This window comes from Ornithorhynchus anatinus, chromosome 3, assembly GCF_004115215.2.
Source record: "Ornithorhynchus anatinus isolate Pmale09 chromosome 3, mOrnAna1.pri.v4, whole genome shotgun sequence".
NCBI lineage: Eukaryota > Metazoa > Chordata > Mammalia > Monotremata > Ornithorhynchidae > Ornithorhynchus > Ornithorhynchus anatinus.
Genome location: NC_041730.1, coordinates 65,549,418 through 65,574,376, shown reverse-complemented (window position 1 = coordinate 65,574,376; position 24,959 = coordinate 65,549,418). Strand labels below are relative to the sequence as shown.

Here is a 24,959-nt window from a genome sequence, read left to right as displayed (position 1 = left end):
ATGAGGCATAGAAAATTTAAGGTCGCACAGCAGATGAGTGATGGAGCTAGGATTAGAACCCAGCTCCTTCTAACTCTTGATTTATCCACTAGACCACACTGCTTCTGTTGACACACCTGGGGTTCTGGGACTTCATCAGGCTTCCGTGAGGAAGTCGGATTTTAGGAGGGCTTTTAGGTGGATTTTGATGGAGCAGGAAGATCCAGACTGACATGAGCAGAGCGTTAGAAGTTGAAGAGTCAAAAGCGAGGTAGTTAGGAGAGGAGCTGGGAAGTATTGAAGAGTGCCCGATAAGAGAGTAGGTATGTGAGGAACGCTGGTAGAGAGCCTTGAAGTCACTGGAAAGGAGATTCTGCTTAATGTGGCAGGATATGGGTGGCCACTGGAGGTTTTTGAGGCTTGGAGAGATGTGACGTTTCAGAAAGCTGGCCTATGCAGCAGTGCGAAGAACAGACTAAAGGGGGAAAGGATTGATTCAGTGATTTAACCAAAATGGGACCAACTGCAAACTCATTACCATTGGGTTTAAAACAGTCAATCAGCTCTCCCCTTACTACCTTACCTCAGATTACAGCCTATTACAGCCTAGCCTTCACACTTCACTCCTCTAATGCTGGCCTACTCATTATACCTCGATCTCATTTGTCTTGCCACTAAACCTTACCCCCGACGTGTAACTCCCTCTTGTTTTTTTAAATTTTAATTGTTAAACACCTATGTGACAAGCACTTACCTAAGCATTGGGGTAGATACAGGTTAATCAGCTTGGACACAGTCCATGTCCCACATGGTGCTCACAGTCTTAATGCCCATTTTACCAGTGAGGTAACTGAGGCACAGAGAAGTGAAGTGACTTACCTAAGGTCACACAGCAGACAAGTGGCGAAGCTGGGATTAGAACCCAGGTCCTCCTGACTCCCAGGCCCATGTTATATCCACTAGGTCATGCTACTTCTCTCCCCATCCATATATGATAGACCATTACTCTCCCCACCTTCAAAGCTTTATTGAAGTCACATCACCTCCAAGAGGCCTTCCCCAATTAAGCCCTTTTTCTCTACTCCCTCTCCCTTCTGCATCACCTATTCACTTCCATCTGTACCCAACCTGATATTTACCCCATCCTTAGCCCCTCAGAACTTTATGTGCATATTTACTTGTATTAATTTCTATCTCCCCCTTTAGACTGGGAACAACTTGTGGGCAGGAAACATGTCTACCAACTCATTTGTATTGTACTCTCCGAATTGCTTAGTACAGTGCTTTGCTCACAGTAAGTGCTCAATAAATGCCACTGACTGTGATGAGAGCTTGAGCCAGGATAATAGCTGTTTGAGTGGAGAGAAAAGGGTGATCCAAGAAATGTTGTGGAAGAAGAAATGCCAGGATTTAGCAGGTGAATGAATCTGAGAGCTGAATGAATCTGAGAGCTGAATGACAGTGAGTTAAGGAATATGATCTCAAGCTGATGGACTTGGGCAGTCTGAAGACTATGGTGTTATTGACAGAGAAAGGAAAGTTAGGAAGGGGAAGATTGGACTAATTTTGGACATATACATTACAACATAGCTGCATTTTTCATCTATTACTGAAAACACAATTCTGGGTAACTTTTATAAAAACTGCATATCCAGTTTTGAGCATGTGTAGTTTGAGGTGTCGGGTCATCCAAGTAGAGATGCCGTGCAGGCAAAAGAAAATGCAACACTGCAGAGGAAGAGAGAGATCAGGGCTGGAGAGGTAGATTTGGGAATCTTCCACAAGAAATGGTAGATGCTAGTACAATAAATACTTTCAATTATTTAATTTTGGTGTTAAAGTGCCTTCTATGTGACAAGCACTCATTCTCTGTAGTCTCACACTTGTTCCTGCCATTAGGACATCTCTACTTGGATGTCTTGCCGACTCTCCAAAGTTAACGTGTCCAAAGCGGAACTCCCACGCAAATTTTGTCTTCCCTCCGACTTTCCCATTACTGTAGACAGCACCACCACCCTCCCTAGGTCACAAGCCTGTAACCTTGGCATTATGAGGATCCATTCATTCATTTAGTCATATTGATTGAGTACTTAATGTATGCAGAGCACTGTATTAAACTCATGAGAGAATATCAGTCAACAGTAAATAGATATATTATCTGCCCACAATGAGCTTATAGTCTAGAGGTGGAGATAGAGACATTAATATGGAAAAATAAATTACAGATATGTTCATAAGTGCATTGGGGCTGGGAGAGGGGAAGAACAGAAGGAGCAAGTCAGAGCGACACAGGAGTGGGAGAAGAGGAGAGGGGATGCTTAGGGTAGTCCTCCTGGAGGAGATGTGCCTTTCAATAAGGATTTGAAGGAGGGTAGACTAACTGTCTGTCGGATTTGAGGGTTGAGGGCATTCCAGGCCAGAGGCAGGATGTGGGTGAGCGGTCGGCAGTAAGGTAGGCGAGATCGATGCACAGTGAGAATGTTAGCATTAGAGGAGAGAAGTGTGTGGGCTGGGTTGTAGTAGGAGAGTAGCAAGGTGAGGTAGGAGGGGAAAAGGTGATGGAGTGCTTTAAAGCCAGTGGTGAGGAGTTTTTGTTTGATGTGGAGATGGTTAGGCAATCTCTGGAAATTTTTGAGGAGTGGAGTGACATTTCCTGAACGTTTTTGTAGAAAAATAATCTGGGTAGCAGAGTGAAATAAGGACTGGAACAGGGAGAGACAGGAAGCTGGGTGGTCAACAAGGAGGCTGTTGCAGTAATCCAGGTGGGATAGAAGGAGTGATTGTATTAATGTGTAGTTCAGATGGAAAGGAAAGGGCAGATTTTAACGATTCTGTGAAGGGGGAGATGACAGGATTTAGTGATGGATTGAATATGTGGGTTGAGTGAGAGAGAAGAGTCAAGGATAACCACTCATCTCTCGTTTTGTTTATATCCATCCCAGTGGTTAATAGAGTGACTGGCACATAGTAAGTGCTTACCAAATACCAGTTATTATTATCATTAGCTTTCTGGGTTTTTTTTTTTTGTGTGCAGATTTGAAACCTTTGAAGTGAATAGCTTCGAACAGTTTTGCATCAACTACGCAAATGAAAAACTCCAGCAGCAGTTCAACTCGGTAAGATTGGCTTTCCCACTCAGGGGAGCAAGCATTAATTAACATTGCCTGCCCTGGCCCAGTCCTTTGCTTCCTGGCTCTGCCCCCACATAAAGTGGACCTGCTCTCATTCTTTTACATAGTTATGGTGTTTATTAAGTGCTTAGTAGGAGCCAAGCCCTGGACTAAGTACTGGAGTATATCCAAGATAAGTAAATTGGCAGTCTCACTGTCTGAAAAATAAGGAGAGAAGGTATTTTATCTCAGTTTTGTAGATGAGGAACTGAGACCCAGAGACACTGAGTGACTTGTCCAAGGTAACACAGTAGTGGGATTAGAACCTGGGTCTCCTGACTTTCAGGTCTATGCTCTGGCTAATAAGAATCGTAATAATTTGTTAATGGTATTTATTAAACACTCACTACGTGCCGAGCACTGCACTAAGCACTGAGGTAGCTAGTGGCTAATCAAGTCAGACCCAATCCCTGTCCCACGAGGGGGCTCACAGTCTGCCTCCCATCATGTGATTCAGGGAGACTCTCCTGAAGCTTTAGATAAGTGGTTCCCACTCATCCAGAAGGCTAACTGGCCCAATTTCGGTGCTAAATTTAAGCCAGAGTCGGTAACTGATAGTCCCAGCACCTCTGGTTTGGAATTTTGTAGCCTTGAAAGCTCTGATCTTTGCATTTCAGGTCCAGTAAAAAGAAAATCTCCATTTTATATTTGTAAACTTGCTAGATGTTGCCAACATATCACCTTCATGCAGTGCCATACTTGTTCTGCCGGTATGTTTGGCAGTGTTATAGTTATTATCAGTGACACTGACAGTAATGTTGCTACATAGTCGAAGTCAAGGAACATTTAAAATGTAAAATTCAATCCCTTGAGCTCTGGCACCTCTTGAAAAATAAACTGAGCCCTACCCATGTAATAATAATAATAATAATGTTGGTATTTGTTAAGCGCTTACTATGTGCCGAGCACTGTTCTAAGCGCTGGGGTAGACACAGGGGAATCAGGTTGTCCCACGTGGGGCTCACAGTCTTAATCCCCATTTTACAGATGAGGGAACTGAGGCACCGAGAAGTTAAGTGACTTGCCCAAAGTCACACAGCTGGCAAGTGGCAGAGCTGGGGTTCGAACCCATGACCTCTGACTCCAAAGCCCGTGCTCTTTCCAGTGAGCCACGCTGCTTCTCTACCATGTCTGAGCACATCATTCTTCCAGACCACATGAAAGAGTAGGTTTCAGTCTGGTTTCTCACACAGTTTGATCACCAAATGAAAGTGGCTGGAACTCACTGTTCTTACTGTAAATTAAGGTCTGAAGTAGCAACGCTGTTCCACTCAAGCAGTTGAATTCTTTGCCTAGGAGCCCGACCTTGCAGAGAAAATGATCTTATTTGGCTCATCCCCAGAAGCCCTTTGGTTCTGTAAAGTGGGGTGGGGGTTTGATTGCATGAAAAGACACAGCTGAACAAGGTACCTTGGAGTAATCTTGAGAAGCAGCATGGCCTAGTGGATAGAGCAGAGGCCTGGAAGTTGAAAGGATCTGGGTTCTAGTCCTAGCTCCATCATTTGTCTCCTGGCTCCACCACTTGTCTGCAGTGCAAACCTCTGTATGTCAGAAACTGAGAAGAAAGAGTTTAAAGAAAAACTGAGTGGAATAAGAAAAATAAACAGCTCAAAACTACTCTTTGTTCAGTTACCTCAACTGTAAAATGGAGATTAAGACTTGTAAGCCCCACTGTGGGACAGGGGCTGTGTCCAACTTGATTAACTTGTATCTATTCCAGCACTTAGTACGGTGCCTGGCCTATAGTAAGTGCTTAACAAATGCCATAAATAAAGTTTTCCTGACCTGTTCACACATCTGATTGGCTGATTTCCCAAGACTGAACAAGAAACATTGTCTCTTGGGGACCAGGACATCTCTTAATGCCCAAAGCTTTGCCAGTTCATTTCCTTTGTGGATAAAACTTCCTCTGGCACTCTAAACTCGTGGTAGGTGCTTGATTAATACTTGCTGATTAGCAGTGGAGTGTTGGGGGGGGGGCAGGGAGGGGTGGGTGAGGTAGTGTGAATTGTAAGAAAAGGGGGCCCTTCCAGGTGTTCATGTTCTCTTTTCCTTTTGATCCTAGCATGTTTTCAAACTGGAGCAAGAGGAGTACATGAAAGAGCAAATTCCCTGGACCCTTATAGATTTTTACGATAACCAGCCTTGTATTGATCTAATAGAAGCTAAACTGGGTATCTTGGACTTGCTGGATGAAGAATGTAAGGTAAAACTGATATTTTCTAAGATGTTTTTCAAGCCAGGGGAAGGAGGGAGGCGGGAAGGAAGGAGAAAGGAAGGACATCCCAGTGAATCTGAGCCCTGCCCCCTCCTTTTTAGAAGACATGAAAAGTAGGGTTTGGATTCTGCTGATGGCAAGCACAAATAGAATGGGGACTCAATGCCTTCTGATGTTCCCCATTAAACCACTGGTTCTGTTCATGTTACAGCCTGCTCTCTGATATAGAGTCCCCTAGAGTTTCTCAAAAGAAAAGTTACATTTCAGCAGCTGTTTGTCTTGTGTTTGGTTGTGGTTCATGTTGTTTTACCAATATTATTCTTTTCCTTCAAACTGCTTACCCCTTCCTTCACTGAATATCGTATTTCTCATCTTCGTCTTTCCACATTTGTTAAATGTTGATATCACAGGACAGAAAAATAGAGTATGTAAACAAATGGGACACAAACTTTTTAACTTTTGGAAATGGTCCAGATCTTAATGCTAGAACTGAAGAGCAGAAAGGCTTTTGTTTTGTGTGGTCTCACATCCCAACAAGGAGAGACCTTGTATTACAGATTAATGGGCCCAATTTGGGCACACTTTTGTCTCCAGAAAGAAATCAAGCTGTAGGTCAGAAACTCAAAAGAAAGGGTTTAAAGAAAAACCAAGTGGAATGAGAAAAATAAACAGCCCAAAACAGTGAAATCTACCACATGGTGCTTTTTTCTTCTTTAATTCCTTGATATTGACCCCACCCTCAACCCCACAGCACATATACATATCCTTATACCCTGCCATTTCTTAATCTGTATTTATTTCAATGTCTGTCTCACCCTCGAGACTGAAAGCTCATTGTGGGCTGGGATTGCATCTACCAACTGTCAGTTCTTTGCATGCAGTAAACACTCAAGTACCATTTGATTGGTAGCTAAATCTTTTACACTTTTGTGCCTGGGTTTACTAGGGGAAAGGAGGCACCAGAAAGCTGAGATAAGAACAAAGATTCTCTGACCCTCCACATTAACCCTGCAGGTTATGCACAATCCTGCCCAAAATAACCACAGCCTACATCAATAAATGGTATTAATTTATCACTTTACTGTGTGCAGAACACTGAACTTAGCACTTGGAGAGTACAATATAGCAGAGTTGGTAAACACATTCCCTGCCTATAATGACCTTACAGCCTATACCTAGTTTTTAATTTTATTCTATCTGGATGGGACTTCACATGCTCAGTTGAATTGGTGTTTTGATTTCTGGTATGTTTCTTGTCTACATGGAAGAGCCAGTTCCAGGGAAGAACCAGAGGGCCTACTGGTTTGATTCATTCCTGATGTGTGGCATTTACTACCTGCTTTCTGGAAGCTCACTTTATTCTCCTAAATTGGGTTCTGGAGAATAATGTGTCCAAAACAGTTCAGACTATCATCTGATGTGGCTGTTCCTCGTGTGCAAGCTCGGTGAACTGGCCTTATTAATTTGATGGTTCTTCAGGCCTTCACTTAGTCTTTTCTAGCAGATAGGCAGTTTTCCTCTTGGGACTTTTCAAGTATGACAGGTTTCCTGTAAGGAAGGCAGGTTTCTGAGAGGCAGCCTAGGCTGAGAACTATTTACCAGAGGGGTTTATGGATAATTTTGAATAAATCCTTGTCAGTCACTCATATTTATTGAGATTGTACTTTATGTAGAGCACTGTACTAAGTGCTTGGGAAAGTAAGTACAGTATAACAATATAACGGACACATTCCCTGCCCACAACAAGCTTGCAGTGATAGGTTTTGTAATGGAAGTGTATTGTTTTGCCATCATGGGCCTATGAAGGAATTCTGCCCACCTTACAGGGAACAGAGCAGAATTTAAATCCTATATACCTCCACACATCCTTCAATTCACAGTCCTGCCAGGTTCTCATAGGGAAGTTTACGTACCAGAAAAAGTGTCATACCTGAAGATGGGAGCAAAATTCCCTGCCAATAGTGAGAATTTAGGCTTTGTTGAAGCAATTGTCCTAGAAGCAAGTCTTCTGTTTTGTAAGCTGGGAATTCTACAGTAACTTCTTTCCTGGACTTAATCATCATTGGGGTCAAAGAGTTCTTCCTTACGTCTTACTGGAGCTCTACTCTTGCATTTTGAAAAACATTGATCTGCTGCTCAGAGGTAGCATTGTGTAAATTCTTTGGGGGCAAGCTCTCCTTGAGTAAGTGACAAGCTTAACTCTTTGCCCCAAATCTTCCACAAGTCCTAATTCCTGGGTTGACTGGGTTAGCAGTTTATATGGGCTCACCTGTCAATCCACCCTTACTTTAGTGAGCTTAAAACCCCAAAGGAAGGAGTCTCGCCCTTCTTTTCTCCCAAATCACCTCAGCATCAAAAAGAAAGTCACCTCTGGCTTTAAAGCACTCATTCACCTTGTCCCATTCTACCTTATCTACCTGATTTCCTTCTACAACCCAGCCCGCACACTTAGCTCTTCTAATGCCAATCTATTCACTGTATCTCACTCTCACCTTTCTCGCCACTACCTCGTCCACGTCCTGCCTCTGGACCTGGAATGCCCTCCCACTTCATATCCTACAGACAATCACTCTCCCCACATTCAAATTCTTTTTAAAACACATCTCCAAGAGGCCTTCCCCGACCTAGCCCTCATTTTATTTTCTCCCAGTCCTTTCTACATTGCCTTGCCCTTGGATTTCTACCCTTTGTTCATCCATATCCCTCAGCCCCACAGCACATATGTACACATCTGTAATTTATTTATATTAGTGTCTGTCTCCTTGCTTGGTGTGGACAGGGCATGTGTTTTCCCACTGTATCATATTGTAGTCTCCCAAACGCTTAGTACAGTGCTCTGCAGGCAGTGACCATGCAATAAATATGATTGATACATTCATTTTGGTGTGGTGGTGCTGGTGTAACAGTCAACGAATGGTATTTATTGAGCGCTTACTGTGGGCAGAACCCTGTACTAAGTGCTTGGGAAAGTAAAATGCAAAGTAGTTGCTAGACAGGATCCTTGCCCTCAGGGAGTTTACAATTTAATGTGAAAACTTTCATTGGAGATCAGCCATTCCAAGAGAATGAGCCCCTTAAAAATGTTTGGGAGGAGGGGTCTGTGGCAGTGACTCCTTTGGGTCGGTACAACATTTTCTAGCAAGTTCATTTCCAAAGAGCATATTTTCTTCTGGGCATATCAGAACCACTTTGGAGGATGGGAAAGAAAGAAGGAAATAATATTGAATAGAATCAGGTACTGCGACTCGAATGGGCGGTGATCAGGAAATATCACTGGCCAGAACCATCCCTCAGAAAGAGAGAGGATGGAACCAGACTGAGAAAGGGAGGGGGAAGAAAGTTCAGATGTTTTAATTTGAATCTGAAAACAGAAGAGAAGGTGATGGTGGATTTAGAAATTGTGCCGTGTCTCAGGTAGGAAAGGAAAGATGAAACCTGAGATAAAAAGGGCCTTGAGCGGCAACAAGAGAGAGATAGCAGAAAATCTCCCCTTTAAGCCATTCTCTGAAGCAGCTATAGGTGCCACTACTCTTGTCTGAAGGAACGAGGATGAAGGTGTTTCCAATTTACGATGATGGAAAGCCCAATCCTGACCAAACAGTCCGACATCATCATCTGAGAAGCTGTCTGATGTTTAGGTTGGCAGGAAAGGAGAAGCTGAGCCCCAGTGCATAGGAAGCCCATTGTCTTGAGTGGCTGCCCCTGTGGCCTGAGAGACCAGATGTGTCCCTCATTACCAATGTGATAATTGAGCAGTGCATAAAATCAGGCCCAAATGAGGCAATGGGAATAAATGTAGTATTTAAGTGCATTTCCTTTTGTACTTTCGAAGGGCTTACTATGTGCCAGACACTTTACTGAGCTCTAGGGTAGATATGATCTAATCAGGTTGAATACAGTCCTAGTCCCACATGGGGTTCACAGTCTTAATCCCCATTTTTTTCTTACAGATGAGGGAACTGAGGCACAGAAAACTTAAGTGAATGGCCCCAGGTCACCCAGCAGACATATGGTAGAGCCAGGATTAGAACCCAGGTCCTCTGATTCCAGGGCCTGTCCTCTTTCCCCTAGGCCATGCTGCTTCCATACTATGTGCCAAGCACTGTACTAAGCACTGGGGTAGATACAAGATGATCAGGTCCTACATGCGGCTCACAGTCTTAGTAGGAGGGAGAACAGGTATTGAATACCCATTTTTCAGGTGAAGGAATTGAGGCACAGAGAAGTTAAGTAACTTACCCAAGGTCACACAGAAGATAGGTACATGGTGAAGCTGGAATTATAATTCAGGCCCTCTGACTCCTAGCCCCATTCTCTTTCCCTGGGAAGGTGGTCATACCCCAAACTAGGAACTTCCTCCTGGTAAAGACCTGAAGATCTTGATAGGGATATGTGGAAGTCTCTGCAAACCTGTGTATTGATAGATTAAAAAACATTACATTTTTAGCTATAAATTCCAGAATTCCTGTTCCCTCAGGCTTATAAAGATATAGGGTGGGCTTTCTGTTACCACTTTAATCCCTTGATTACTTGTAGAGATAACAGCTCTGCTATATAATGTCTTTATTTTATCACTCCCCTGATGCCCCACGACAGGGTGAAGTGGTTTTTTCATTTAGCATTGTCCTCCCACTCTGCTGTCTATGTGGCTCTCAGGACACTTCCCTGGGCCCCTTGGGCCACACACACACATGCCCACAAGAACAAGGACAAAGACGTTCAGTTAGTGAGATTTTCCTGTCACTTGTCAATCTCTCTCTTCCAATCAGACTCAGAAATTCATCAGCCTTGGTTGCCCATGCATCTCAGTCAGATGACAGCCAAGCAAGTGACCTTGATTATGCTTGACTGTTCATCTAGGGGACTTTATTCTGTGTTCGGCAAGTTAGCGGGAAGGTGAGAGAATAGAGGTTTCAGGGGGATGACTGGGAAAAATCCATGCTGCAGTTTATATGAAAGGTGTCTTGAAGTGGAATATCACCCAGCCTCTACCGAAAATTAAGGGCAGAGATGGTAATAATCATCACAATAATAATAATTTTGGTATTTGTTAACCAGTTACTAAGAGCTATGTACAGTCCTAAATTCTGGACTAGGTACAAGAAAATCATTTTGGACACAGTCCCTGTCCCTCAAAGGTCTCACAATCTAAGAGGAAGGAGAAAAGGTATTTTATCCTCATTTTACAGATGAAGAACCTGAGACACGGAGAAGATAAATGACTTGCTTAGAGTAGCAAAGCAGGTAAGTGGTGGAACTGGGACTAGAACCCAGGTCTCCTTACTTCCAGGCTTATGTTTTATCTACTGAGTCATGCTGACTCCAGTGTAGTGGCCTGGGAGACAGAGGGCCTGGTTTCTAATCCTGGCTCCACTGCATGTCTGCTGTGTGACCTTGGGTAAGTCACTTGACTTCTCTTTCCCTTAGTTACTTCATATGTAAAATGGGGATTAAGATTGTGATCCCTAGTGGGACTGTCCAACTTGATTATCTTGTATCGACTCCAGTATTTAGTACAGTGCCTAGCACTTAGTAAGTACTTAACAAATGTCGTTATTATCATTATCATTATTATTTGTTCAAATTCTATGGTCCTGGAAGTAAGGTTGGTGACCTTGGTGGCTAGTAGACTCATTTAGGAAGGTTAGACAGGACTAGTTGCACATGAACTGTAGTCTACTTGTGGACAGAAAACCCGTCTACCAACTCTGTTTTTCTGTACTATCCAAAGCACTTAGTACAGTGCTCTGAACACAGTCAGCACTTGTTAAATTCCATTGATTGATTGACCAGAATTGGCAAGATTGCTTTGGAATTCCAGTCTTTCAAGAAGCAATTGGCAAGCTACTCAAACAGAGAATGATGATCTCGACACGAAACATGATCTCCTCATGGCTCCAGTCCAGGAAAGGGGAGCTTGTCTACAGGCTCACCTAGACTTGAAATCCAGGACCTCCGGCTAAAACTGGCATTAACCTAAACCAGCCAATTCATAATCAAAAGTTTCCAAGCCAATCTCACTTTAGGAACTTTTCCCTTGCCTAAAGGCAAATTAATGTATATCAGGGATATCAAACTCTAACAATATTAAGGAAGGTCTAGACTCCCATGACACAAAGGTTGGCATCCAAATTGAACACTGATTTATTTGAGTGTGCAGTCATGTATACTTTGTGGACAAAATTTGCTTTTTTGTGAGCACAGCAAGCAGCTAAAAGAGTTTCTCCACTGGGAAAATCACTATCTAGTATAAAATCCAAGATGTTCCTGTGAGTTGTGTTATTGCATACTGTATTTTGATTTGAATAAAACATATTGAAGAAGTCTGCCAAGAACCTGAACGAGTCTGCGTAGAGAATTCTTGCCATATAGCCATATAGCTGTCCTTCATGTTCAAAGATAAAGGCAGCCAGGCCTGTGGTTGTGGCTGAGAAGACCACTGCCTGCTTGGATATACATAAAGATCATTCTTTATATGCAAATAACAAACTGCTCATTTTGTTCAACTTGGAACCTTCTACTAGCATGAGGAAAGGACTGCAAACCTGAGAATTAATTACCCATTTTTAATGCGTCGTTTTAATGTCAAACCACAAATAGGAGACATTTTCATGCTTCTGCTAAATCTTTGGAACAACCAAGAGCAGTTTCCTTGGCATAAAGTTGTTCTCATTTTATCAAATTTCTGGGTCCAGAATGGAGGCCACTTGAAAGGGTCTTGAAATCCCTCCCAAGGTTGAGCCTGTGTTCATGACATTGAATCATCCTGAAAAATTGAAGTATAGGGAATGGTGGGGCAGGGCAGATTTTCTATACACATGGAACAATTCTGTCTGGAGAGAATCGTTCTACTTAGTTTTGACACATGGTTTAGAGGAACAAGCACAGAGCTGGAAATCAAAGGACCATATGCCTGCTCTGTGCCTCAGTTTCCACATCTTTAAAAAGGGGAATAAATATCTCCGATCTCCCTCCTACCTAGGCTGTGAGCCCTTTCTGGGACAGGGACTGTGTCCTACCTGACTGATTCGTAGCTATTCTGTGCTTAGGACAGTGCTTGGTGCATAGCAAGTTCTTAACAAATGAATGTCAAAATTAGTATTTTCATCAATTTTCACTTCGACTGGAAAGCAGACTGGTCTCATCAGTACAGGTATCATCATTGTGTGTTCCATGTTAGCTTCTCTCTGCTTTTTTTTTTATGGTATTTGTTAAGCACTTACTATGTGCCAGGCACTGTTATAAGCACAATAGGGTAGATACAAGCTAATCAGGTTGAACACAGTCCATGTCCCAAATGGAGCTCACACTATTAATCCCCATTTTACAGATGAGGTGACTGAGGCACAGAAAAGTTAAGTGACTTGCCTGAGGTCACACAGCAGACAAGAGGTGGAGCTGGGATTAAAACCCAGGTCCTTCTGACTCCCAGGCCCGTGCTCTATCCAATAAGCTGTGCTGATTCCGTGACCCTCTTATACTCTGTTCCCAAAAGGACCCAAGGAGAGGGAATTTAACCCATCCTTCCACCCCCTAAAGTGGAGGACATGTCTCTGCCTTGTGTGGGTCCCCGTTGCTTAACTGATTCTCATTTGAGGGAGTGTTGGAAGGAACCCAGGTCAGAGGGCTCAGAAATTGGTGAAAACTCTGAAGTCAAAAGATCCAGGTTTTCTTCCAGAGTTCTGAAATTGTCAGGGTCCAGATTCAAGTCTCTAATGTGGAACCGATGAATCCATTCCAAAGACTCCGACTCTGCTAGAGAAGTGGTGCTATTGAGAGTTTTCTCATGGCTTTAACCAGTCTTCACCTCATTGGAAAATGTGCTATCTGTGGGGCTGTTTTTCAGGTTCCCAAAGGAACTGACCAGAACTGGGCTCAGAAATTGTATGATCGCCATGCCAGCAGCCAACACTTCCAAAAGCCTCGCATGTCCAATACTTCCTTCATTGTCCTTCATTTTGCAGATAAGGTGAGTCTCCCTTGCCCGGGTTAACTATTCAAAGCAACCTTGAGCTTTCTTTATTGGCAAGCATGGGGAAATCTAAGGGAGGACCAGCTAGCTAGATGCCAGTGGGATATCACTGGGAGAAAGACTGCTTGGTCTGTGGCTTTAACAGTGGTTTCATTGTTCCTCCCTTCTGCGCTGCAGGTGGAATACCATTCCGAAGGGTTTCTTGAGAAGAACAGAGACACTGTGCATGAGGAGCAGATCAACATTCTGAAGGCCAGCAAGGTAAAGGCAGGGGGCTTGGGACATAATCCAGGGGAAGCTCCCTAATCTCCTTGCTGCACAAATGAAATTATTTTCAGTGTCCTAAATACCAGACCCTTTGAGATTACTCTGCCCAGGTGCTGTTGAGGGCATCAAATGAGCCGAAGCTAAAAATTGGTAAAAAGGAAAGGTGCTAGATAATCATTTGGGGACTGTCTTCCAGGATCCTCAGAACCCCTTCCTGCACATTTCTGCCTTGTTCCTTCGTGGCTCGGTAGAAAGAGCCTGGGCTTGAGAGTCAGAGGTCATGGATTTGAATCCTGGCTCTGTCACTTGTCAGCTGTGTGACTGTGGGCAAGTCACTCAACTTCTCTGTGCCTCAGTTACCTCATCTGTAAAATGGGGATTAACTGTGAGCCTCACGTGGACAACCTGATTACCCTGTATCTACCCCAGTGCTTAGAACAGTGCTCTGCACATAGTAAGCACTTAAGAAATACCAACATAATTATCTTGTATGGATGTGAGGGGGTGGGCAGTGTGCGTGGAAACCTAATACCATGTCCCCTTTTGAGATACAGGAACTGAAGAAACTAGGTGGGTTTGGTATGACCCTTTCCAAGGATTTTTGGATCTGACTGGCCTTGGGACTGGGATCTGCAGGTCCCTGTGGGTTCCCTGACTGGCCAGAGGGATGTGTGGGACCCTGTGACCTCAGTTTGACTTTTCACCCTCATCCCCATTGTAGAAAGCCTGAGATTACAGCCACCAGCCTTTGTCAGAGAACATGGCAAGGGCCTCTTCTTTGTGCCCATCAATCTCAAAGAGGCCTGGGTTCTAATCCCAACTCTGCCACTTGCCTGCTCAGTTTCCTCATTTGTAAAATGGGGATTCAGTACCTTTTAATAATAATAATAATGTTGGTATTTGTTAAGCGCTTACTATGTGCAGAGCACTGTTCTAAGCGCTGGGGTAGACACAGGGGAATCACGTTGTCCCACGTGGGGCTCACAATCTTAATCCCCATTTTACAGATGAGGGAACTGAGGCACAGAGAAGTTAAGTGACTTTCCCACAGTCACACAGCTGACAAGTGGCATAGCTGGGATTCGAACTCATGAGCCCTGACTCCAAAGCCCGTGCTCTTTTCACTGCGCCACGCTGCTTCTCTCCTTTCTCCCTCCTACTTTTCTGTGAGCCCCATATGGGGAGAGGGCCATGTCTGACCTGATTATTATTATTAATCATATTTATTGAGCGCTTATTGTATGCAAAGCACTGTACTAGGTGCTTGGGTGAGAGTACATTTTAGTATCAAACACATTCTTTGCCCACAATGAGCTCATAGTCTAGAGGGGGAGATGGATATTAATATAAATAGATAATAAATACATTGCAGATATACAGATGTATACATATGTGCCTTGGGTATGGGAGAGAGGATGAAGTTGCAAGTATGAGTGGTGCAGAAGAGAGCGGGAGAAGAGGAGAAGAAGGCTCAGTCAGGGAAGACTTCCTGGAGGAGATGTGCCATCAATAAGGCTCTGTCATTCAACCCACACATTGTGTGACACATTCATCTGTCAGTATATCTAGAATCCCCCCATTCCTCTCCATCCACTCTGCTACCAATGTGATCCAAGAAACTATAATTTCCCACCTTGACTACTGCATCATCTTCCTCACTAACCTCCCTGCCTACTGTCTCTCTCCCATATAGACCATACTTTACGGCCCTGATAGTTTTTCTTAAAAATTATTCAGTCCATATTCCCCTACTGCTCAAAAACCTCCAACTGTTGCCCATCCACTTCCACATCAAACAGAAACTCCTTGCCATTGGTTTTAAGGAACTCAATCAGTTCTCTTCCCCCTACCTAACTTTGCTGATCTTCTGCTACATCCTACCTCACACACTCTGCTCCTCTAACATCAGCCTACTCTTTGTACCTCAGTTTCATCTCTGCCACCAACAACCCCTTGCCCACATTCTCCCTTGAGACTGGAACTCTCTCCCCATTCCTATCTGACAGTCCACCACTCTCCCCTCCTTCAAAATTTTCCTAAAATCATGTCTCATCCAAGAGACCTTCCCCAACTAGCCCCTTTATTTCCCCATCCTCCCTCCCCCCCCCAGCAGTGACTATGCATTTAAGCCTGTAACCCTTAAGCACTTTGATGTTCCCTTCAGCCCCCCAGTATTTAGGTAGCTATCCTTATACTCTACTATTTCCCCTATACTGTGTGTCTCCTTCTGTGGATTCTAAGCTCCTTGTAGGTAGGGATCATGTTTAACAACTCTGTATTGTACCTTGTCTAAGACTTAGTAAGGCCCTCTGCGCCTGGTAAAAACTCAGTAAATTAAATTGATTGACTAGCTGGAATCTTTGAAAATGCAGCAATATCTTATCCAATTTTGTGGATCCTCTGCCCTACTTGTAAACAGCACTTGTCAAAATGCTCCCATTTGCCATTCGGATCCTCCCTAAATCACTTGGTTATTCTAAAGTATAATTATTTCCTATTCGACCCTTAATAGCCTTTTTATTTAGAGCATGGCTCTGTGACAGGTGCCATTCAAAGGGAGAGCCTGTTCTCTAGAAGCTTACAGTCAGTCGGTCAGCAGTAACATGGACTATTATTATTATTCAAATCTGTAAACAAGTAAATATTTTACCACAGTTGCAGAAAAAGGTGTCAGCACAAAATGATCATAAAATGAATTTACTAAGTTGTGCTAATCATTACTGATGATGCCTCCCAAATGTAATCTACAGCATTTTAAAAATTAAATAACAGGTTGGGTTTTTTTTCCTGTCTCTCACTCTCACCCAATCCTTCCCCACTGGGTATGAGAATCTCCTAAATTGGGAACCCCTGAAGCTGTCAGTGTTCACCTTGGAAACAATGTCAGGGAAAGAAATTGTGTGGTGGGGGCAAACAATTATGAGAAGCAGCATAGCCTAGTGGGTAGAGTACTGTCCTGGGAGTCAAAATGTCCTGGATTCTAATCCCACTCCACTACTTTGCTATGTGACCCTAGGCAAATCTCTTCACTCCTCTGTGCTTCAGTTACCTCTTCTAGAAAATGGAGATTAAAACTGTGAGCTTCATGTGGGACATGGACTATTGATTAGCTTCAATCTACCTCAATGCTTAATACAGTGCCTGGCACATAGTAAACACTTAAAAAAAACACCATTAAAAAAAAGGAAACCTTGAGATAGAAACACAGCACAAAAGCTCAGTGGAGAGTTTATTTTGACTGGAGCTACTTCCTTGGTACCCTGTGACCAAACAATCTGCAGAGTTGTGCCCAGATAAAGCCCTGATCCCTGGGTGATTTGTTCACCTGCGTGTGCTTTTACTAAAGGGATCACTCTTGAATCCAGACAGCCCATGAATCAAGCCCATCTCTTTGGAGCTAAACCCCTTTGACTGGTGTTGGTTTTTACCGTCTCCTCATCTCATCTATCTAAAGCCTATCAGCAAAGTGAAATTAGCCTGTCATTTAGGCAGCGTTATCAGCATCTTGCAGTGAGCCAGTACTGAATCTCACTTGGCTTGGAAAAAGGCGGCTCCATTCCCCTTTCCTTTGCTTCTCTTCTGGGCTCGAGACTGGTCCGGGCGTTAGACAGTTGTCATTTCCGATAGAGGCCTGGGAGTGGGCCGGCTACTACCCTGCGCAAGGGGCCAGTTAACAGTGAACCCTAGTAGAGAAGGCTAGCAGAGAAGCAGCATGACCTTTTGGAGAGAGCATGGGCCTGGGAGTCAGAAGATGCCAGCTCTGCCACTTGTCTGCTGTGTGACCTTGGGCAAGTCACTTAATTTCTCTGGGCCTCAGTTACCTCATCTTTAAAAAGACTGAGCCCCACAGGCACATGGACTATGTCCAACCTGATTAGTTCGTATCTACCCCAGCACTAAGAATAAGTGCCTGGCACATAGTAAGTGCTTAAATGCCACGGAAAAAAACCAAAAATCCCAGGGAATAAGCATTTCTGTAGGGAAATGCTTAGCTGGGCCATTCCCCTGTTTACACGGGACGGTTTTCCCCTAAAGCCTACGAAAGGCAAGCTTTATCCCTGAACCCCTGAATGTGTTTTGCCTGGTCGGGACCCTGTGAAGGATCCCTTAGTTTACCCATGCAGGATGTTCCAGTAATTACAGCCAGTTTGAAGGCACGGAACAGGACAGCGCATAAACAGGCCTGGATAGGAGCCAGCAACAAGGTTGCTTGTCTTGCTGCAGTTACCTGAAACCCAAGGTTTGATTCTAATGGGTTTAGCTGTAGGGATCATTTGTCAGGGGTGGCATTTTGTTCAATTACCTGGGAATGAGGACCTAGAACAGTGCTTTGCTTCACTTCAATAATATGTGAGGTGTGTTAAGCACTCACTTTGTGCCAAGCACTGTACTAAGCATTGGGGTAGATAGGAGAAGCAGTGTTGCCTAATGGATAAAGCAGGGGCCTGGGAGTCACAAGGACCTGGGTTCTAATTCTGGCTCTGCTACTTGTCTGCTATGTGACTTTAGGCAAGTCACTTAATTTCTTTATGCTGTTACCTCATCTGTAAAATGGGGATTAAGACTGTGAGCCCCATGAGAAACATGGAACTATGTTCAACCTGATTACTTTGAGTCTACCCCATGCTTAGAACAGTACCTGGCACATAGCACTTAACAAATACTAAAAAAAATTGATAATCAGGTCTCACATGGGGCTCAGTCTAAATAGGAGGGAGAACAGGTATTAAATTATCAGTTTTGTAGATGAGGGAACGGAGGCTTGTTTAAGGTCACACAGCAGGCGCTTGGTGGAGTCGAAATTATAATCCAGGTCCTCTGACTTCCAGGCCCATGCTCTTTCCTCTAAGCCACACTTTCTGAACTCAGGGCCACTGGAACATAGGCCAGCTAGGAACCGCTCTCCCTGTGATGGGGATCAGTAAAGAGGAGTGAGAACCCGAGGTTATCAAGCCTCACATCCCATTCCGTCACTGCACCATTAAAGGCAAGTGCTGGCTAGATCTACTTGGGACAAAACAAACATTGTTTTTGTTTTGTTTTTAGAACTGTAGAACCCACGGGTGTCTCAACAGTCATGTTGTCAGCAGTCTCATTTCAACTTAATGAAAGCCGGGATTTGCTGTTAGTATTTCTGTCACAAATCAACACTGAACACATAGAAATCATTAAGTTGGGAATGTGCAGACAGTTTTTTTTTAAAAAAGTCCTGAGCGATTTCACCAAAGAGGGAGCCGGGTAGACATCTGCTGCCTGAGAATTTAGCCTCATATGCTCCAGATTTGGAAGGATTTGCAATTTAGGTTTGGTCTCCACAGCAGCCAGAGCCTGCAGATGAACGCTGAGGTGGGTCAGTGGACAGCAGGAGTGGTAGATCTTGTCCAGCCAGGGGGTGTGGGTCCTGCACTGCCCTTGGAATCTAACCTGGAGCCGAGTCTGGGCACACGTGCCCTCCGACCCTGCCCCCATTGCTTGATTCGAGAAGCAGCATGGCCTAGTGGAAAGAACACGGGCCTGCGAGTTAGAGGATGTAGGATCTAATCCTGACTCTGCCACATTTTTCTGTTGTATGACCTTAAGCAAGTCACTTCACTTCTCTGGGCCTCAGTTACCTCATCTGTAAAATGGGGATCAAAACTGTGAGCCCCATTTGGATCAGGGATTGTGTCCGACCTGATTACCTTATATCTACCCCAGCACTTAGAAAAATGCTTGGTTGCATAGTAAGTACTTAACAAATACCACAGTTATTATTGGTTGTTTGGTTCCCATTGCTCAGTGAGCACAGCTGTAATTGGGCATTTCAGCATCTCTACTGTCTCTTAAAACATAGTTTGCTCATCAGTGGCAGATCAATTTCACTTTTACTTTTGTTTGGGTAAACTGGTAAGAAATTAACCAATCATGGTGAATAACTAAACTCTTCAGGGGTTTGTGATCGCCTCTACTAGGAAAAAAGAGATGTTTGCGGAAAGACTCCCACAAGGAGGAGGTGAAATAGTATTATGCTAATTAAAATGCAATTAGCTGAGCGAGCTGTACAGCACAAGAGCTTATAATGTGCCTAATTGCTTTTGCAGCTACCGGGCATCTAAAAATAGTGGTGAAGTAAAGAAATGTCTCTCAAGAAAATGACTTTTAAAAACTATCAGAGGACTTACTTGCTTTTCAAAGCATTTATTTGCCTGCTACTAACCAGCTTCATAGCTGATGGTGAGATGCATTAGGCAGCAGAAAAGCTTCATTAGGAGGACAGTCTGCAAATTGGTAAACTGAGCAAGGTGGATCTGGGTGACCGAGATCCTTGTCACCCTGGGGAATAACTTGTCCTTGGAGTAATGACTGGGGCTACAGCTTGGCACGAGCATCAGTCTTGAAAGGGCTTGGTTTTCCCATGCTTCTCTCCCTGTTGATCTAAATGACCTTCCTAAACAAGTTCTGAATTTCAGTAGGATGGATATTTTCTTCCCAGTGGCACTCTGTGGGAAGTTTCCTGATTTACTTCCATGACAAGACCCACTTCTACAGGAATCTGAGCAGCAATTCCTCCTCCTTTTGAACACCAGTTTGACTTCAGAGAGGTGCTTTTTCAAGGCAGGCTGTGGAGCATCGTGGCCAAAAAGACCAGTTCTCCAGATTGTTGCTCAGCGTGGCTCAGTGGAAAGAGCCCGGGCTTGGGAGTCAGAGGTTGTGGGTTCGAATTCCGACTCTGCCACTTATCTGCTGTGTGACCTTGAGCAAGTCACTTCACTTCTCTGTGCCTCAGTTACCTCATCTGTAAAATGTGCATTAACTGTGAGCCTCACATGGGACAACCTGATGACCCTGTATCTACCCCAGCACTTAGAACAGTGCTCTGCACATAGTAAGCGCTTAACAAATACCAACATTATTCTTCTTCTTCCAGAAGGCCATGCAGGGCTCCTCCCACTCTTGGCACCAACAGCATGCGAAAGAGCACTGAACCTGGCTATGCTACAGAGTAATCTGAAGATGACTGTTGAACTCTCCCAAATGCTTAGTACAGTGCTCTACACCCAGAAAATGCTCAATAAATGCCATGGATTGATTGATAGAGGGCTGGACTTTAATCTAGATGGAGCTTTGAGAGATCAGGAATGGTCAGCAACCCCCAAGCCCCTGGATCTTTCCTGGGACTGATGGGGCTGAACTTGACTGCTGTGTGACCTTGGGCAAGTCACTTAACTTCTCTGTGCCTCAGTTTCTTCTTCTGTAAAATGGAGATCAAGACTGTTAGCCCCACATGGGACAGGGTCTATGTCCAACCTGATTAGCTTGTAATCACCCCAGTGCTTAGAACAGTGCTTGACAAATAGTAAGCACTTAACTAATACTATCATTATTATTATTAGAGTAAATCTCTTGCCTTCTCTGGGTTTCGGTGCCCTCATGGGTATGGTGGGGATAATATTTATCCCCTTTCCTAGTAAGTGAGGCAATCATTATTTCAACCTGCCAATATGAGTTGATTAATTTCCCCAGATCAATACTAGGGAATTCAGCCTTTTCACACTTGCTCCAGTGTACTTTTGAAAAGTAGATAGTTTGCAGCAGCTGAGTTCCTTGAGAAACAGGATGCTTGGAGTTATTCCATATTTGCTGCATTCAGCATTCAGGACTCTGTAGCCTGGTGGCTAGAGCACAGGCCCGGGAGTCAGGAGGACCTGGGTTCTAATCCTCGCTCTGCCACATATCTGTGGTGTGACCTTGGGCAAGTCACTTCACTTCTCTGTGCCTCCGTTACCAGATGTGTAAAATGGGGATTAATAGTGAAATCTTCATGTGGGACATGGACTGTGTCCAACCTGATAAGCTTCTATCTATCCCTGCAGTTAGTACAGTGCCTGGCACATAGTAAGTTCTTGATCATGGGTTCGAATCCCAGCTCTGCCACTTGTCAGCTATGTGACTGTGGGAAAGTCACAACTTCTCTGTGCCTCAGTTACCTCATCTGTAAAGTGTGGATTAAGACTGTGAGCCTCACGTGGGACAACCTGATTACCCTGTATCTACCCCTGAGCTTAGAACAGTGCTCTGCACATAGTAAGCGCTTAGCAAATACCAACATTATTATTATTACCAAGTACCATTAAAAAAAAAAGTTCGATACCAGTTCCCCCATCTACTGTGATTGCTTGTGGGACAGGAAATGGATCTGCCCTGATTAACTTGTATCTACTTCTGGGCTTAGAATGGTGTTTGACACACAGTAAGCACTTAACAAGTGCCATAATTATTTGCTGGTGTCAATGGCAAAATCCACTATGAAAAAGATCAAAAATTCAGCCTGGCCAACAACTGCTGGACAATTCAACCATATGGAAAGGGCTGAAGTCCATGACTCCCCCTAGTGCTTTTAGCTCTGCACTGAAAGTGTCCTAAGTGTCCTTGCTTGGTCAGCCTGGTGCGGATGAAAAAGAATATTTGTCTATGCCAGTAAAACCCTCTTCAGATTTTTTCAGCCAGGGGACTAAAAACTTCTTAAGCAGGAAGTAAAATGGAAAATTGGGGGTATATCGACGACTCCTAAAAACGTGAACCCCTCAAGTGGGAAAGCTGAATAAAATCACTAAGAGATTTTAATGCAGGGCCCAATGGAGGCAGGGCTAGATTGTATGAACAACAAAAAAAAAGCATCACGGAAAAGAACAATATGGGTGTGTGTGTGCCCGTGCAAAATGCAGCTGAGTGTGTTACTCACATTGACCTTTTTAGTCACACACCCATCCATAGGTGGATTTCTGCAACTGAAGCATTTTCTTGGAGTACTAAAGTCAGTGGAAAAATGGGGTGGAAATCCCTCTAAATATCCACGGGCCATTGGCAGTGTAGAAGGGCATTTTAATAAAGGGCTTCACTCTGCCAGTGAACGATCAGATCATGAAAATGCAAGCCTTCCTCTCCTTAAATCGAAGGGTTGGCTGAAAAGATCATATATGGAGGTGGTTATTTCCAGTAGTCTGTGTACTTCTAAGCTATGGCTGGTTCAAGAAAGAAAGAAAGAAAGCAATCTTCCTTTAAAGAAATGAATGTACTGAGGATTGTCCAGGAAGGACAATTTGCTTACTAAGGATACTGGACCATAATTGCTATTGATTCTCAACTTTTTAGAGAACAACAATCAGACATTTGCCAGTGGAAAAGTGTGTTAGAGAACTGAGAAATTTTTGTTATAATTGCATTTTCTTCATCTGGGGCTTGGCTGGGCCTTGATCTCATGTGCATTTGTGTGAACTGTACCCTCTGCAGAGCCATTGTGACCACAGACTGTCCAAGGGGCCAGCAGGATAACTCCGTTAATAATTGTATTTGTTAAGCACTTACTATGTACCAAGGACTGTACTAAACACTGGGATGGATACAAGCAAATTGGGTTGGACACAGTCCCTGTTCCACATGGGGCTCACAGTCTCAATCCCCATGTTACAGATAGATAACTGAGGCACAGAGAAGAAAAGTGACTTGCCCAAGGCCACACAGCAGACAAGTGTCAGAGATGGGATAAGAACCCGTGACCTTCTGACTCTGAGGTCCTTGTTGAGATGGAGGTGATTATGGTCCTGTCTGGCGAGGCAGCTAGACCTGCTTTAGGGTTCCATCCATCAAATCGCCTCCAAACCTTGAGGACTACAATGTATGCTGCCAAGAAATGACGACCACACACCCCTGCCCCCCCCCACCAAATACCCCCCCCCACCCCAGAACAGACTAGGCAGGAAATTGGTCCTAAATAGAGCTGGAATGCAGGGAAAGTAGATTTATCTCTTCAGCCCCTCACAGAACTGAACCCATGATGGAGGAAATACCAGAGAACATGTCGATCGATTTGATTCTTTTTTTTTTTAACCCATCTGCAAGTTTTCTTTATTCTCCTGGGATCCAGGAACTGCCTGACCCCTCCCTAGAGTGAATGTGTGTGACCCTGTCACACTGTGTACAAAGAGGAACAAGGAGGGGAGGGAATGGGCTTGGAAAAGCAAAGAGAACAGTAACAACTGTTTTCAGATCCCTTGGAATGCAGAAGAGTGTAGCAAATTTCCTGCAACTGAAATGGAGATAGAGTCTTAGTCGGGAAGCATCGAAGCAATCCTTGCTTGGATCTTCAAGGCTGGAATAAGAATGAGGTTTTCACTTTCACTGCCAGGGCTAGGGTTTGTGTTACATTGGGCACCTCTCTCTTCTATTTTGCTCAAAGCCATCATGTAACTCAACAGGGAAGAGGCAGTGCACAACAATGAAAACAGGCACTAGTCACTCCATGGTTAAGTGAGTTGCAGCCGAGCTTTTGGCTTCTGAATATAAAATCTGATTTGGAAATCAGGAGAAGGATGTGATAATGACAGAAAAGGGAATAGTCTTTTTGTTCCATACTCTGGGTCAGACCCTACTATCTTCAAGTTATTTGAGTTGAGCTTCAGCGGATTAGATTCAGAAGGAGGTTCCTCAGATCCTAGGGTGGTCCACAGAACGTGAGTGTACAGTGAGAAGATCTGTTTCTGTTCAGTATGCATTTCATTATTTTTAGGACTCTATATCAGAAACTGAATAGAGGAAAGAGAAAAGCAAATAAGCTTTTTGGCTCCATGTTAGCAGCTGTAGGAAAAGATTTGGTTGGGAAAGTGATAGGAGGCCACGAGAAGCAGTGTTGCCTAATGGAAAGAGCGCAGGCCTGGGAGTCAGCAGTTCTGGATTTTAATTTGAGCTCTGCCAATGTGCTGTGTAACCTCAGGCAAGTCACTTCTTTGTGCCTCAGTTTACTCACCTGTAAAATGGGTGTTAAATCTCCCTCCAACTTAGACACTGAGACCCTTTTGGAACAGAGGCTGTGTCCATCCTGGTTAACTTGTATCTACCCCAGTGCTTAGAACAGTGCTTGATACCCAGTAAGCACTTTACAAATACCATAATAAAGCAGAGTGGGTTTGGGATTATCTAAAGCTCTCGCCTCGACCCTGGGAAATGCAGACTGGAAACCTCAGGACCACCAGGGTTCATTCGAACGGCTCCACAGGGGAGGGGGGCATCTGCCGTTGCACATCTGGGTTTCAGCTCGGGTGATCATGCTTACCTTCTAACATTTCTAGTACCCACTGGTGGCTGACTTATTTCAAGATGAGAGAGATTCAGCACCTACCTCCTCAGCTGGAAAAGGAGCACCTTCGAAAATCAGCATCCGCTCTTCCAAGCCTCCCTTGAAAGCTTCCAACAAAGAACACAAGAAGACTGTCGGGCACCAGGTCAGAATCTCTCGTGGCCCAAGTACCCAAGAAAAACTAAGACTTGTTACTCTCCCAGTAGCTTCGGCCCCTCTCTGAGCTTTCTGGAGCAGTGA

The 24,959-nt window shown here is 44.1% G+C and overlaps 1 protein-coding gene across 3 annotated transcripts in view; it reads left to right on the top strand.

The window, feature by feature from the left end:
- MYO5B (myosin VB) overlaps window positions 1-24,959 on the top strand; it is a 360,820-nt gene that overhangs the window by 221,177 nt on the left and 114,684 nt on the right. For all 3 annotated transcript variants that reach the window (XM_039911492.1, XM_029060231.2, XM_029060229.2), the window contains exons 11-15: window positions 3,014-3,095; window positions 5,215-5,355; window positions 13,214-13,336; window positions 13,517-13,600; window positions 24,712-24,864. In XM_039911492.1, coding sequence (XP_039767426.1) covers window positions 3,014-3,095; window positions 5,215-5,355; window positions 13,214-13,336; window positions 13,517-13,600; window positions 24,712-24,864 — 583 coding nt within the window. The remainder of the gene's footprint in view (window positions 1-3,013; window positions 3,096-5,214; window positions 5,356-13,213; window positions 13,337-13,516; window positions 13,601-24,711; window positions 24,865-24,959) is intronic.